This window comes from Oculina patagonica, chromosome 11, assembly GCF_052425735.1.
Source record: "Oculina patagonica isolate OP01 chromosome 11, crgOcupat, whole genome shotgun sequence".
Classification (NCBI taxonomy): Eukaryota; Metazoa; Cnidaria; class Anthozoa; order Scleractinia; family Oculinidae; genus Oculina; species Oculina patagonica.
In genome coordinates this window covers 21455672-21470144 of record NC_135768.1, presented here as the reverse complement: position 1 = coordinate 21470144, position 14473 = coordinate 21455672, and the positions used below count along the sequence as shown (strand labels likewise).

The 14473-nt window shown below is 36.8% G+C and overlaps 1 protein-coding gene across 1 annotated transcript; it reads left to right on the top strand.

The window, feature by feature from the left end:
- The first annotated feature begins 1299 nt into the window (after positions 1–1299).
- On the top strand, positions 1300–5078 carry LOC144630712 (uncharacterized). Its single transcript, XM_078489089.1, has 2 exons — positions 1300–1427; positions 4046–5078. The coding sequence occupies exons 1-2, from the start codon at positions 1316–1318 to the stop codon at positions 4762–4764; spliced, it is 831 nt and encodes a 276-aa protein (XP_078345215.1). The 5' UTR covers positions 1300–1315; the 3' UTR covers positions 4765–5078.
- The last annotated feature ends 9395 nt before the right edge of the window (positions 5079–14473 follow it).

Below are 14473 nucleotides of genomic sequence, written 5' to 3'. Positions count from 1 at the left end.
GGTATGAATGAATACTTCAGTGTAAAGGGCTCTTCGTTTAAATGTCGAAGAGCTGTAAAGTGGACAGTCATCGAGAATTCGAACTATTATTATTATGTTTCTAAGAAGCAGTGTTAAACAAAACTCGTTAAGGGTCTAGTTCTAGTTCATATTGAAATAAAATTCCTCCTTTTGACTTCGATTGCGTGTTTTTTATATTTGTAAAATTCTAAAGTTTAACCTTTGTACAGACACCTCTTTTCAGGGAATCTCGATTCCACGTTCCTGACTTACTTCAAATCTAATTCGGGAAAATTCTTCAGGGACTGAGGCTTAGACATCTTCCCTTTCTGTCAAAAGCCTTCCTTGTCTTTTGACATACGAACGGCTAAACTCTGCAAAGTGTTTGATTTATTAAGTGCTTTTCAATGCACGGCACATAACGTTAACCAGAACTATTACGGATTTTCGTTCCGATTGGGACATTGCTTTATCTAAACCATTTTATCTCTCAAAGTTAATCTGTACGGTCATAATTCCAGGCGTGTGTGGATTTGTAGTAAGGCAGTGGCCTTTTTTATACAATATATCTCATTTGAAGTTGAATTCTGTCCTAGCCGGTTCGAGTATACAACTCTCAATTAAGAATGCTTTTCCTGCCTTCCATGCAAGCTATCACGTGACCCTCCCACCGGCCAAGCTCGTAGCACCACTCTTTGAGCTAATTATATCTCCTCCATAAGAACAGACTACTTAATAAACGGCTCGGTATTGCAATTTTCCTTCGCTGGCGCTTTGAAAGTTTTTTTTTTATAAGAAAACATGTCAAATTGCAGCTGTAAAGCAGAAAATTCTCTGACGAAACGCACAGAGATTAATCGATCTATGGATCGATTTTCTTGGTTCGGTCATTCTCTTTGGTGGCCGACTGGGAGATATGCAAATACATGCATTTATTAACTCAGTGCAACGTAGTCCGTATAAGCTCAGGAAATATCATTTTGTGTAGAATAATGGAGTCGCTATATTCAACTTCCTATCCTTATATGCGAGGAGACAAGTGGCGCCTTCGTAAAGAAAAAAAAAATTGTGACCACAAATATGAATGTCATGTATGAGAGCCTCTTATGGCACTGCCAATCACAAAAATATTCGCCTTGGAGGCTCAGGTAGCGAGGTACTTAAGACGTAGAACACAGTCTAAGAATTAGTTCTGTGAACGTTCTCGCAAGATACAACTGCACCAGTTGTCATACAATTGCTAAGAGGAGTTCTCCCGACTCAAAGCTTTCGTAAATCTCCTTGTTATGTTGCCGAACGACGCTGCAGTTCGAAAATGAAATCGTTTTCTCCTGTGGTCTTAATTCTTACTGTTTTCGTTGTTTCCTCGTACTTTCTGCTGATCACAGAATCCGCTACAACCAGCAACTTAAGGCAACAAGAAAGAGGTAAGTGCGATTCCGAGGTTTTTAGTAGAAAACTGCTCTTGTCAGGAGGTTAAAGGAACTGAAATTTTCATGGATCAAACTGCTGTCTTCTTCAATTGAGGAAGACCATTACGCAATGCATTCGTAGATCTGGCTTTTCCACACACTTTTTGACAAATTCGGTAAGCTATTAGACAAAAATAGGTAGTTTTTTCTTTCCCTCTCTTTATCTTAATTTCAACATGATTTTTCGTTATGAATCGTTCACGTTGCGTGGTCAAGGAAGAAAATGTTTGAGTTATTGTTGCCTAAATTCAAAGGGGAACTTACACTGTGTGTTTCCAGTATTGCTGCAGATTGTTTCCAAAGGGTTACTCAAACCTTTAGAGGCTCTCGACCTTATACGCGGATAGCGACTTAACACAGAGCAGAGAAAGTGTTCGTTATACCCACGATGGAAAAAAAAAGTGCGGCCACGGAGCGAATCTACGGAGGGGTATCAAGTGGTCTTTACGAGCATTTGCGAGCATGCGAGCAGAGCGTTCTTCTTTGCGAGCACGAGCATTGGCACAAGTTAGTCTTGCGAGCAACGAGCACTTTTCAAAAAGCTGCCTCCACTAAAAACCGAGCGTTCGAGCACTTGTAAAAAATATGCAAGCACGAGCAAACGAGCACCCACTAAAATTTTGCGAGCATCCCGAGCAGAAGCGTAATTTTGCGAGCACTGCAATATTTCGATGGACCATTCATGACCACTCTACGACAGGACATCTTGACTTTTCATCTTTCCATATTTTCATGCACGTCGAACACAATACGATAAAAAAGAAAGTAAGCTTTGGCAAGCAAGTTCTATTACTACAAAAGGTTGCAATCTTTGCACAAGTGGCGAGTAGACAATACAAGCTAAATGGATATTGGTTTAATTTTTCTAGCGAAAATAATATAAATCCCCATATTCTGTAGCTTACACGTTAAATTGCTCACAGCAAAGACAATTTCATCGAAATTAGCCAAATGATGGTGGGGCTTGATTTTGCGTGTTCTTCAAACGAAAAAACTGCTACTAATGAGATTAAACACAGCGATAAGATCTTCAATTCCACAAGCGCGTGGCTGAAAAAAAATCCATTTAACTCTGCACTGTTTGCAAAAATAACAACGTTTAAAGTTCTAAAGTCCCCGCTTTGTTCTTAAATTAAAGCAGTGCGCGAGCATTGGAAAATGTTCAAGGTTTCATTTTAGAAAACGGGAATCCCACAGTAATTGCAAGATGTATCTTAATGTTAATTTTCATTTTGTTAAATGTCTTTTCCTTTGCGCGCTTATGAATGGATCAAGACTTCTCTTTAAACCTGACCCTAAATTCTCGTGACCGTAAGTACTTCTGAAAAGAGTCTGAAAACAAAAGACTCAGACAGCACGAAGTCTAACGAGCTTTTGAATTTTAAATTTTTATTCATGCAATTTTGATGAATCATTCGCTGTTGTATTGGAAATGGTTTAGGAGGAGAGGAGGTTATTGTACTTTTGGGTGATGCAATTCTTTTGCGAGCCTGGACGGATGTGGAAGTAAATGCGGATTAAAACATTAAAACTAAAGATCAGCAGAATTCACAGATTAAAAATACAGAACTTGATATCAAACAAACGTTACTAAAGGAAACCATTTTATGTAATCTTTGTTATATATACATTGAAAAGTCTTGAAATAGTTACAGACTAAGGAGCGCCCAGATTACAGTGTACAGGTGAACGTAATCCTAGTCACCAGGTCATTGCAAGACTATTTTCGTGTTTTAGGCCTGGGTTTTCAGCTATTTATAGGAGGCAGGGACTAACCCTCAATAATCTTTGGTTGCTTGCCTTTGTTTAAAGGACTGGTTTCGTGCATATAATCTAGCATACCAGAATGAAAATCATTCAGCAAGTGATCTGCTCAGTGCCTTTGCATGATACTACAGGTAGATTTGCTCTGCAACGGGCGTAGATTTTGTTTTCTATTCAAACAGTAAATTCATATAGCTTCTTAGAGCATTTTCAGTGAAGACAATGCTTAAGTAACTTAGTTTATTTAGCTGTATATAAATTCCGGCTACTGAAAATTAGAGTAACTTTTGGATCTGTGTTCAATAGCATTACTTTGCGTTTTGCCCTGCCATGATAAGATAAGATAAGAAACTTTACAAAAAAAAAAAATAAAAAAATAAAAATATTTTTTAAGTGTCAAAACCTTATAGCCTTGATATATAAGGTTTACTTTTGTTTACTATTCAAACAGTAACTAAATGTAGCTGCTAAGAGTATTTTTACAGAAGACATTAAGTAACTTAGTTTACCTGTATATAAATTCCGACAACTGCAAAATTAAAGTAACTTTTTTGGAACTGTGTTCCATACCTTAACTTTGTGTTTTGCCCAGCCTACGGTTACAGCCTTTTCCTCTGTAAAAGGTATCGCTAGTGGCCTTTTAACACTGAAACTTTTGCGTGTTTCGTAAATGTCGCCACTATAACTTGAAACCATGAAGTTGAAGTTCTTGTCAAAAACAGCAAGCTCCCAAAAGGCAGTCTTGATTAATCACCTCGAAATTGTCTTTTGTCATTTAATTATTAACATTTTTCTTCTTATCTCTTTAGCTTCTTGGACGATTAATCACGATCATCGAATCAAGCGTGATGTGTTCAGTAATCACACTTCCGGATCCGTCAACACGACCCAAGTGCAAAACTTAACCACCACGGGGGTCCCCACAGTAGCTACAACTTATAGACGTCCTTTCTTTGGCTGGCCAACGAGACGAAGAAACACAGCAAGGCCAACTGGATCTGCCCTGAATTTAACAGGACTAACAGAAGTTCAAATACACGAACTATTAAAAGGAAACAAAAGCGAAGTTCCTCTAGATCATCTGGGATTTCCAATCATTCCCAACAGTCATCGCGGCACGCGTTTACCTTCACCGCGGACTGAACATAACGCAAGCAACCCCACTCAGACTTCAGGAAAAGAACGTGACGGGAACTTTTCTCACGAAATTTTAGCCGAGCTTCGCAAAAGAGAAAATAGAACTCAAACTTCAACTTTGCGTCCAAACACAACCACACCAACTTATTCTAACAGCAAGGTCCCACATACAGAAGGAGCTCAGGGAGAATCTAGCAATGATAACAGACGAGGTATTTCCTTGGTCAACGCAAAACACAGCATTTGGATCTCTGTCGTAGCCGGCTTGTTACTGTCCGCGTTCATTTGTCTGACGGTGAACTGGGTACGACAGAGGAGACGTGGAAAGCTGACGATTGCTCCTGCGGGTAAAAAAGGTCGGGGGACTGCAGCAGTTATTTTCAAAGCATGACAATCCAAACGAGAAAACCTCTTTAACTTGCTCAATGAAATCGTTTAAAACGGCACGTTTTGTAGATGCTTTCAGTAGAAAAATTTTAGTTGTTGTAGATCATTTATTGTCATTGTGGTAGTAATAATTGGTTAATTTTATTTCATTATTCAGTTTTAAAATAATTGAAGTCTATTGGTTATAGATTTAAAGGATCGATTCTCGTTGACTGTTTGTATGAGTACGTTGTAATTATAAATTATCACATAATATATATTTTTTTGTTTTTGTAATCCCTGTATTGTGCAAAGAGCTTGAAACATTCAGCAGTTCTTTATGTATAATTTCAGTGAGGTGTAGCTCATGATTTAAGTATTACATCAATTGAAGTTTTAGCCGCCTTCATGATTTTTACTTTAGGAAATAAATTGAACTGAAAGGCTCAATTTACTTCTTTAAGAAAATGAAGAGTCATTCATGCAACGAAGTTAGCTGCCTTCAATGTTTTTCAAGGAAATGTTTATTAGGTCCAACCACATTACTCCTTCTCTTGCAAATGCAAGGATTTTATACAACGCCAAAAATACTGACTAAAAATAACCGAGGTCTAAGATATTTCTCCTTGACTCGTTTCTTGAAAAATTCTAGAGTTCAATAAACAATAAACTCCATTCTGTGCGAAACTAAAGTACGGGTATCTGTTCGCCATGATCTGTTCCGAGAAGCGAGCAGATTCTCTGACCTGGATGGTCCCTTGAGGTTGTTCACTATTTACTTCGACAGGCAATTATGGTAACGTTTAAAAAGCATCAGAAGTTACAAATGACAAGATGAAACAAATATAGAAAAAACTGAGCTCTCTCGGCTAAAGAGTCCAACTTATTTACGGCCGTTCTGTGCGTGTGCCTGTCAGAGGTTAAACAAAAACAATTTGAGAGACTGGCACTTGGTTTACTAATAGAAGCCGTTAGAAATTTAACAAGGTTTATTCAGGCAGCCAGTAGCTATAGATAACTGACGGCATTCTTACAAGTTGTATCGCAACTAATTCAAACCAAAACCAACCTTTCCCAGTCCAGCAAAGAACTTTGGCTACGACAAGAAGAGACGACATAGCTTTAAGCGGTGCAAAAAATATGAGGTTGCTGAAGTCTACGCTTTTCTTGTGATTGATAGTCTTGTCTTTGGAAAGCTTTCGGCATGGGGTACTTCTAAGCCAGGAAAGTGGGATTGAGTTTCCAGTGATCAAAATAAAAGACGGTGCAAAGGTTAAAAAGAAGTAACAACTTGCCAAGCAACAACAACAGCAGAAAATAAGCAATCAACGCCAAAAAAGCTATTACAAAATGTGCTACAAAAATGAAGGGAGGCACTTGATTTGAATTTTAACGTTGCATCTTGATTTATAGCTTCGTTATACAAACGTTTAACGGGGAGGTTAAAAAGTTCAAATACCCGATGACAAGTCTCTATTAAAACCGGAAATCTGTTAAGTACCGAAGTAATCATTTATACCTATCGACTTGACATTACTTAGAAAGGTACTGAGAGCTCTAAAATTGGGGTCATATGAGGTGTGAGTGGTATATATTTAGATAAAACGTGTGAGAGCTGGCTGAACATTAAATCATGAAAACATATTGTTACTATTTCTTTATAGACCCACTTCTTTTTTTCGAAATGGTGAACTCTTTTCCTTTGCAAAGATCAACTGTCTGACTTAGAACGGGCTTCTAGCGAGGAAACGTGCTTTTTTGTGTTGTGGTTTAACGATTTAAAATCTTCATTACGTCAGCAGAAACTTAAAGGGGCAATGTCACGGGGATTTTGCTACATTTTTGGTCAAAATGGCGCTAAAAATATGACTTAGAACCTTCGCTTATACACGCAATGCGTCAAGGATACCAAAATGAAGATATTAAGTGCATTGTTGATTAACAATGCACTTGTTCATGTTTCCAACCTTAATATTAAACTTCAGTGCACTAGTTAAGTGACCATTACTTTTAGTTTTCCAGTGATGTGAACGTGACTTTTGGCTGTTGTGTTATTAACGTCGTGATCACACGAGTTCCCCTTTAAACACATCATTCCAAACGTACTTCAAATTACAGTTGTGTAAAATGTTTTTGAAACGTTCTCTGGTTAAAAATTTTGTTAAAATATAAGCTTTCGGCTGCCAAACTGCAGCCTTTAACGAATGATAAAAATGGCGCGAATGAATAAATATATAGGGTAAAATGGTGTGAAAAAATTACAGAATAAAAATGCGTAAAAAGGTGACAAGAAAAATAGTGAGAATTTGATAATAAAAGAGAACTATTTTAAAAGAATAGAATATTGTGGAGGTAATGACCTAGCATTGTTGTCCGCTTCAGTTGTCATGGCAGTGTGCCATGACTCAAGAGTTTTTCGCACGCGATAGTCTCCTTTGTCGATGACTCTTGCATTTTTGAAATCAATTTGATGGTCGTTCATCCATGCATGGTTTGCAATGTTCGCTCCTTTGTTGCAATGTTTAACGTTTCTGATGTGTTCTTTTCTTCGCGTCTGTAGACATCTGCCGGTTTCTCCAATGTAACTCCAACTACAGTCATAATCAACAATGCACTTAATATCTTCATTTTGGTATTCTTTAACAAAATTTTTAACCAGAGAACGTTTCAAAAACATTTTACTTAATTATGAATCCTGGTTACTCTTTCATTTTCAATAATTACAGTTGTGTTTAGTTTGCCAAGAGCATGGTATCCAGTTCTCAAGATACACTTTGTGCAACACTGAGAGATTTTTATTATTGCTAATAGAAAAATATCAGAGTTTGCAAGGGCTATTAGGAGTCCGTTTTCAGAAAGAAACATTGTTCCACCCGCAAATTTTCGAGTTAACAAATAAAGAAGCCTCGACTGTGCTCTGTTCTGTTGTAAAGCACGCAGGAAGAGGCTAGAGCACGAAAGAAGTGTAGGGTGAAACGCGAGCCGTAGGCGAGTGTTTCTCCCTACTTCTTGAGTGCTCTAGTCGCTTCCTAAGTGCTTTACAACAGAACAGAGCACAGTCGAGGCTTCTTTATTTGTTTTATAATTAAGAAATTCATAAATTTCCCCAAGAAATCGCGTAATTATTTTCAAAACAAACTGTTTTCAAGCGAATAGAAGTGGCGTCAGCGTACATCTGTACTCTGATAAAGTACGCAACAATTAGCCAATCACAAAACTTGTTAGAATGGTTAAAAGAATTTGATTGGTTGAATAAGACATCAGCTGTCAACAGCTGTCAAACCATCAAGTTTGAAACCATCAAAGTTCAGAAATCCACAAGCTGAAAACGTCAAGTGGAATCCGAATTTTAACACGAGTCCTTGAAGTTCTTAGGACTTTTAGTACAACACATGATAGAAAAGTAGACTGTTCAGTGAAAAGCGGCTGAATTCTGGTCCATGAAAACTTGCACGTTGTTAACTTGACAACTAGAAAAACAAACTGCTCAAAGCTTGTGGCTGGTACTTCACAAAATGCGGCCGTGCGGCGTGTTTCGCGAATCATTTACAACCATCGGATTCAGGGGAAAAATTAGAGTCGGCTGCTGTGGTTGCTGTGGCCTTCCATTCATTGCACTGTTAAGGATATATGAACAGGATTGTCTTCCTGAATTGCATTGGAGGTTTTTAATTTCTGGACGTCTGCTTCTGGAATGACAGGTAAACTTGTGTTCGATGTTTTCTTTGTTTTCGCGCTTGTTCAATTTTTTCTAACTTTACAGCAGCTTGTTCGAAGCTTGAAATTCAACCCCTTTTGCAATAAAAATTCCTAGGTTTAGGGGCGGATTGTTTAGGTGTCTCTCGATAGCGTTGCGAAATCCAAAAAGCGATGACCTCGAGTAAAGTTCACCGTCTTTTGTTCGAGCTTCGGCGTAGAATTTACCGAGGTTGTTGTCTAGCTTCTTTGTTTGTCATTTTGTGAAGGCTTTTGGCAATTTTTCTTTCACGGCACCAAGCTGTTGAAAACGCCAGAAAAAATTATTCAGTATGTGATAAGTCTGAGTTGTGTGTGTATTCGCTAGCTAATTTAGTTTTCTGTTTTTTGAATTGCTGTTTGTTTGTTTTGTTTTTTACACGAAAATGTAGCTGTGCGTGTTTTATCTAAAATTCCGTACTTAAATAATGTGAAACTCATATTCAAAAACTCAGATAGCCCATTTTGTACTATCTTTCGTGTTTTTCGTTTCTGCTTTCGTTGTAATGTCTTCAATTTCGGCCTTGAGTTGTTTACAAATCTTTGGTTGGTTGTTTTGTTGTTAAGCTTACTTTCCGGCTCGGTGTTTTTTTCCGTAACTTGTACCGAAATTTCACTTTCTAACGCCGTGCAATTTGTGCTGTTAGGAACAGGACGTTTTAAATTAACTGACGCTAAAAGCTCGTTTTCATTCTCGTTTTTCAGGTCAAAGAAGATGTCAGGGTCAAGACAAAACCCGAGAAAGACGTTCGGGAATAGTGGTCGGCCATATTGGGTCGATGGCGTGACATTTCCTCCGTACATCTGGACTCTGATAAAGTACACTGTTTCAGCCAATCAGAGCGCGCGTTATATGAAAACTTAATTACAATCTTATCTAAATAGGTTTTTCCACAAACTTGTTGGACTGAAGTAAGTCAGCTTTCGAGGGAAGGTGACCCTGCTTAAAACTGCTTTATTGCCAACACCAACTGTACTTAACTCCACCCGATTACAGAATTAATAATGCAAATTGTAAAAATGTTTGGCTCTCTTGCCATGAAAGAACTATATGCGGGTGGCTCTCAACAAGGACTAAGGATAGCAAAGTAAATAATCATCCAAAAGTCACGTTCAAATCACTGAAAAAATAAAAGGAATGGTCAAGTGTTTTTCAAACAAAAAACACAAAACACTAAACTAGTGCACTTATTTTTAGCATAATTTTAGTTTTTATATTTTAATATAGTTAAAGAAACAGAATTTTAATATATTTGTTTAGTTAATAGTTGTAATTAGGTTTTTTAAATGTATATAAATATTTTCAATTTTTTTTTTTTTATATATATTAATTACGTTTTTAGTTAGGCAGGTTAGGTGTCCACAATTAGTAGAGGGGACTTTTCCCCCTCAGCTACTACAGTTTGACACGTTAATAAAGTTGTTATTATTATTATTGTTATTATTGAAGTTTAATATTAAGGTTGGAAACATGAACAAGTGCATTGTTAATCAACAACGCACTTATCTTCATTTTGGTATTGTTGACGCATTGCGTGTATAAGCGAAGGTTCTAAGTCATATTTTTAGCGCCATTTTGACCAAAAATGTAGCAAAATCCCCGTGACATTGCCCCTTTAAGTTTCTGCTGACGTAATGAAGATTTTAAATCGTTAAACGACAATACAAAAAAGCACGTTTCCTCGCTTGAAGCCCGTTCTAAGTCAGACAGTTGATCTTTGCAAAGGAAAAGAGTTCACCATTTCCTAATAACCGGTATGCAATGCATACTAAGGCGAGGACGTTCCAGTAAAGCAAGACAGTATGTTAAAAATTCCAGACAAAGAACTGAGAAGAGACCTTTCGGGCTTTGTTTTTTTGTTGTCCTATTGCTGGTTTTCACTGTCACGCAATCAAAAAATAAATTCGAAACCATTCAACTACAGAAGCTATGAATTTTAAATATTATAGATGATAAATAGATAAACAATTTCTCCAAGTTTCGGGTCTGTGCGGTGTACCGTTCGCGAGTTATTTTCCGAACCTTTCTACGCAAATTTATAAAGCTTAGTATGGAGCCGCCATAACTGTGTCCTGCCGAGGGACACAGTAATGGCCGCCGTGATGTCAGAGAAACCATCTGGAACTCAATTCTGTTTACAACAGCGGCCATCCTTGGCTTAAGAGCTAGTACACATTCACATAAACACCACTTATTATATCTGAAATGTTCAATCTGCACAAAATGGAAAGGAAAGGCGTTTTCTCAAACAAAACAGCTTTGTCACGGCACTCAGCTTGATGTCACATACGACGGAGAACTCAAATATTCAAAATGCTCTGTTTTAAAAACGAATGACACTATCGATCTGGAAATTTGCAAAAATATATATTTTTAGTTTATCTTTCGCCTAATGACAACGAAAATTTAGCAGGCCTAGTGAATTTTGATTTCAGAATTTTATGACGTAACATTTTTTTTTTTTTTTTTTTTTTTTTTTTTTTATTGCAACACACACAAGAAAAAAAAATACATCACAAGAAAAGTAAACAATACAGCTACTTACAGACCAATTGCATACAAAACTTAAGATAAAATAACTTACACTTATTTTACACTTATCATGTAATATATACAAAGTAATACAAAGACAAATAAAGGGAAATATACGCAGGAAATAAAGTAATATGAGGGCTATGCATTAGATTAATATTTGAACATATTACAACTATGATATTTTTCTTTTTTTTTTTTTTTTTTTTTTTTTAGTGCAAGCAAAGTTATCTATTTTTAATTAATTACGCAATAAGATACCTGGAGAAAATTATTCAGTCGTTGTTTGAAAATGAGAGCAGTTTTCTAATTTCCATTGAATAGTGACTTTATTCACGAATTCATTGACAAAGAGTTTTTTCTGAAGACATTTAGAAGCATAGATATATTGTTTGGCCAAGATGATGAGGAAGTCTAATCTGCGCTTTATGGGACTGGAAAGCCCTTCAGACAGATGCGATATGTCATGAAGAGCAATTTGTTTATTGGATAAAATGATCGCAGTATCTTGACAGTGATTAAACCAAGATAAAATTTGTGAATAAAAGAGTGCAGAATCATTACAGTCAATAAAGGTATGTTCAATTGAGTCCGAACTAGAACAAAAAATACATTTGTCGTCGTTGGCTAGATGGTAACGTTTGAGTTCTTTCTTCGTAACAGTTATTCTATGCAAGAAACGAAAACCGAATTGACGCAGTTTGTTATCTTTAGTTGATCGGTATATTGCTTGGAACTTTTCACTCCAGTTAGTAAAATTTTCAGGAAATCTTTCCTGCCACTTTTGTACACCACTTGGAATAATAAAACTGTGACTGGTTACTAGTTGGTAATAATTTTTGCAGCGTGCTACAGCTAGGTTAATCGAGGTTTCAGTTGAGGAGATGAAAGCGGAGTTTGATGAGAGATCGCGTGAAGGTATTAAAGTTTGTGCAGCTTTCCTTTTAAGATGAGATGAGATGGCTGCAATAAGCTGGAAATAATGCATGTAATTTGTTGTAATGTTGAATTTATTACTAAACTCTTCGTAAGATAAGAAATTGCCATTAGAATTTAACACATCCTGCACAAAAACAACTCCACGTTCAAGCCATGATTTCCAAAATAAAGTAGCATTTTCTATAGTTATCGACTTGTGTTCCAGATTATAAATTCACCGTTTGGGAAAATGTTGGTTATGTTCTTGAGTTCTTGAAAGTATTGAAGAAGTTCTCGGTAGAAGAGGGGCAGACCTTTATCTAACAGAGCCACATTATAATTGCATTTGAGGAGAAGCGGGAGGCCACCATAATTTCGGAAGTAGTAGTTCGGTATTGCCTTCCATTTATCACAAGAATTTCCTAGGAGCCTACCAATCCAGGCCAGGCGCAGAGATTTAACTAACATATTGAAGTTGACGAAGTTAATTCCCCCTTCTACAACTGGTTGGTACATTACAAGTCTTTTTATTTTGTCCTTCCTATTTTTCCACAGAAAAGCGAAAAGATTCTCCTGAACGGTTTTAATGACCGCTTCTGGAACAGTCAGCATAGATGCTGCATACACCAACTGTGACACACCTAAAGCTTTCGCCAGCAAAGATTTGCCATAAATTGTGAGATCTCTTGAGAGCCATAAATTTAATTTCATTTTCATTTTATTCACCTTTGAATAAAAGTTTTCTTCGATACATTTGTTTGTGTTATAGGATAAGTGGACTCCAAGAATTTTAATCGGTTCGTTTGTGGCTTTAAAATCAAGTATCTTCTGGTTGCTGTCTTTCATAGAGCCTATCCACATTGCTTTCGTTTTTTTCTTGTTTAATTTCAGTCCTGAAATAGTTCCAAAACAATCCAGAATATTTAAGTATGGTTTAAGAGATGTAGCATTTTTTGTTATTAAAGTAGTATCGTCGGCAAACTGTGAAATCTTAACCTCCTGTTCGTCTGGAAGAGAGATACCTTTGCAGTTTGGGTCTTGGCGTATTTTTAAAGCTAGCAGTTCAACCGCAAGGATAAAGAGAAACGGACTCAAAGGGCAGCCTTGGCGGACCCCTCTTGATATATTGAAATAATTCGTTAAAAAGCCTCCGTTTATGATTGCACTTTGTACACCATTGTAAAGGATTGAGATCCATCTGGTAACATTTGGGCCAAAATTAAACACTTTCAAAGTTTTAGCAACAAAATCCCATTCAAGGCTATCAAAAGCTTTTTCAAAGTCTATAAAGAGGAGCAGACCAGCGGTCCTTTTCGCATCTAAATGCTCCATTAAATCGCTTAAAAGTCTTATGTTTTGACCTATATACCTTCCCTTGACAAAGCCGGTTTGATCGGAGTTAATTAGTTTTGGTAAACACTTCTCTATTCTCTTTGCGAGAGCTTTTGACAGAATTTTATAATCTAGATTGAGAAGAGATATGGGACGCCAGTTAGAAAGTTCAGAAAGGGCTTCGTCAGTTTTGGGTATTAAAGTTATTATTCCCCTCCTTTGGGAAATGGAAAGGGACCCACTTTCAAAAGCTGCATTTAAAGAGTTCAGCAGATCTCTCCAGATAAGATCATAAAAGGACGTAACATGAAAACCAAGAATTTCAGACTGTGACATCACTCTTGGGAATCACTCCTTTAAATTCAGAAAAATTCTCTTGGTATTCAGATAGTTAAAAACAAGTTCTCTGGGGAGCATCATGTGATTTTGAAATGGGCAATTTACACTGACAAAGCCAAAAATGTCTATTGAGTGAAAATGTGAGTCCAAAAGATGTGTGATTTACAGCAAGGAGCCCAAATGTGTGACCACTTTTAATTAATTCACATTCTTTCGTGCAAGGAAAATTGTTAGTACATTAAAAGTGGTCACCCTTTTGGGCTCCTCACTGTAAGTCGAAAGTTGAGACACTGAGACATTTGCTATAAAAGGGGGGAAAATGGGTTTGTCAGGTAAATAAAATTTTAAAATACAGTACTTTGTTTCTGGTGGTGTTTTTAGTTGTGCATTCCAAGGAAAGGTTAGTTTCTAACCAATGTTACTGTAATTAATAAAAGGCAAATTGTAAGCTGCTTTGATCACAAAATTGGCACGATTTAATTCGTACAACTCTAATAAGATGTCTTTTATCACGACTTTTCAGAATGGAAGGCAACATATTGTGTAACTTTACTACTGAGACAGCAAGGAAACTTCCACAACTTTGGCAAGAATAAAATGTCTTGAAATAATGTATCTAGATTGCCTCTTGCTTAAATGTGGCTTAAAGTTGTCTGCACTGACTGTACAATCTGTAATGTAAATTTTGTGCAGTAAGTCCAAAAACTTAATATCATTTAGAGGTAAAACACGCAGTGCAAGGAAGTACAAGTTTCCAGGAAGTAAAGTTGATAAAGCATCTTGATTTACTCTTGTTAAATTTAAATGGGGCTGAAAGTTGTTTGCAATTTCTGTACAATTTGTGATGCAAGTAAGTCCAATAAGTCCAACATCTTGA

Bases quoted from the DNA above. Each gene is read 5' to 3' on its own strand.
- LOC144630712 (XM_078489089.1), top strand. From the start codon at position 1,316: ATGAAATCGTTTTCTCCTGTGGTCTTAATTCTTACTGTTTTCGTTGTT. The intron at 1,428-4,045 runs GTAAGTGCGATT...TTATCTCTTTAG, and splicing joins CTTAAGGCAACAAGAAAGAG to CTTCTTGGACGATTAATCAC.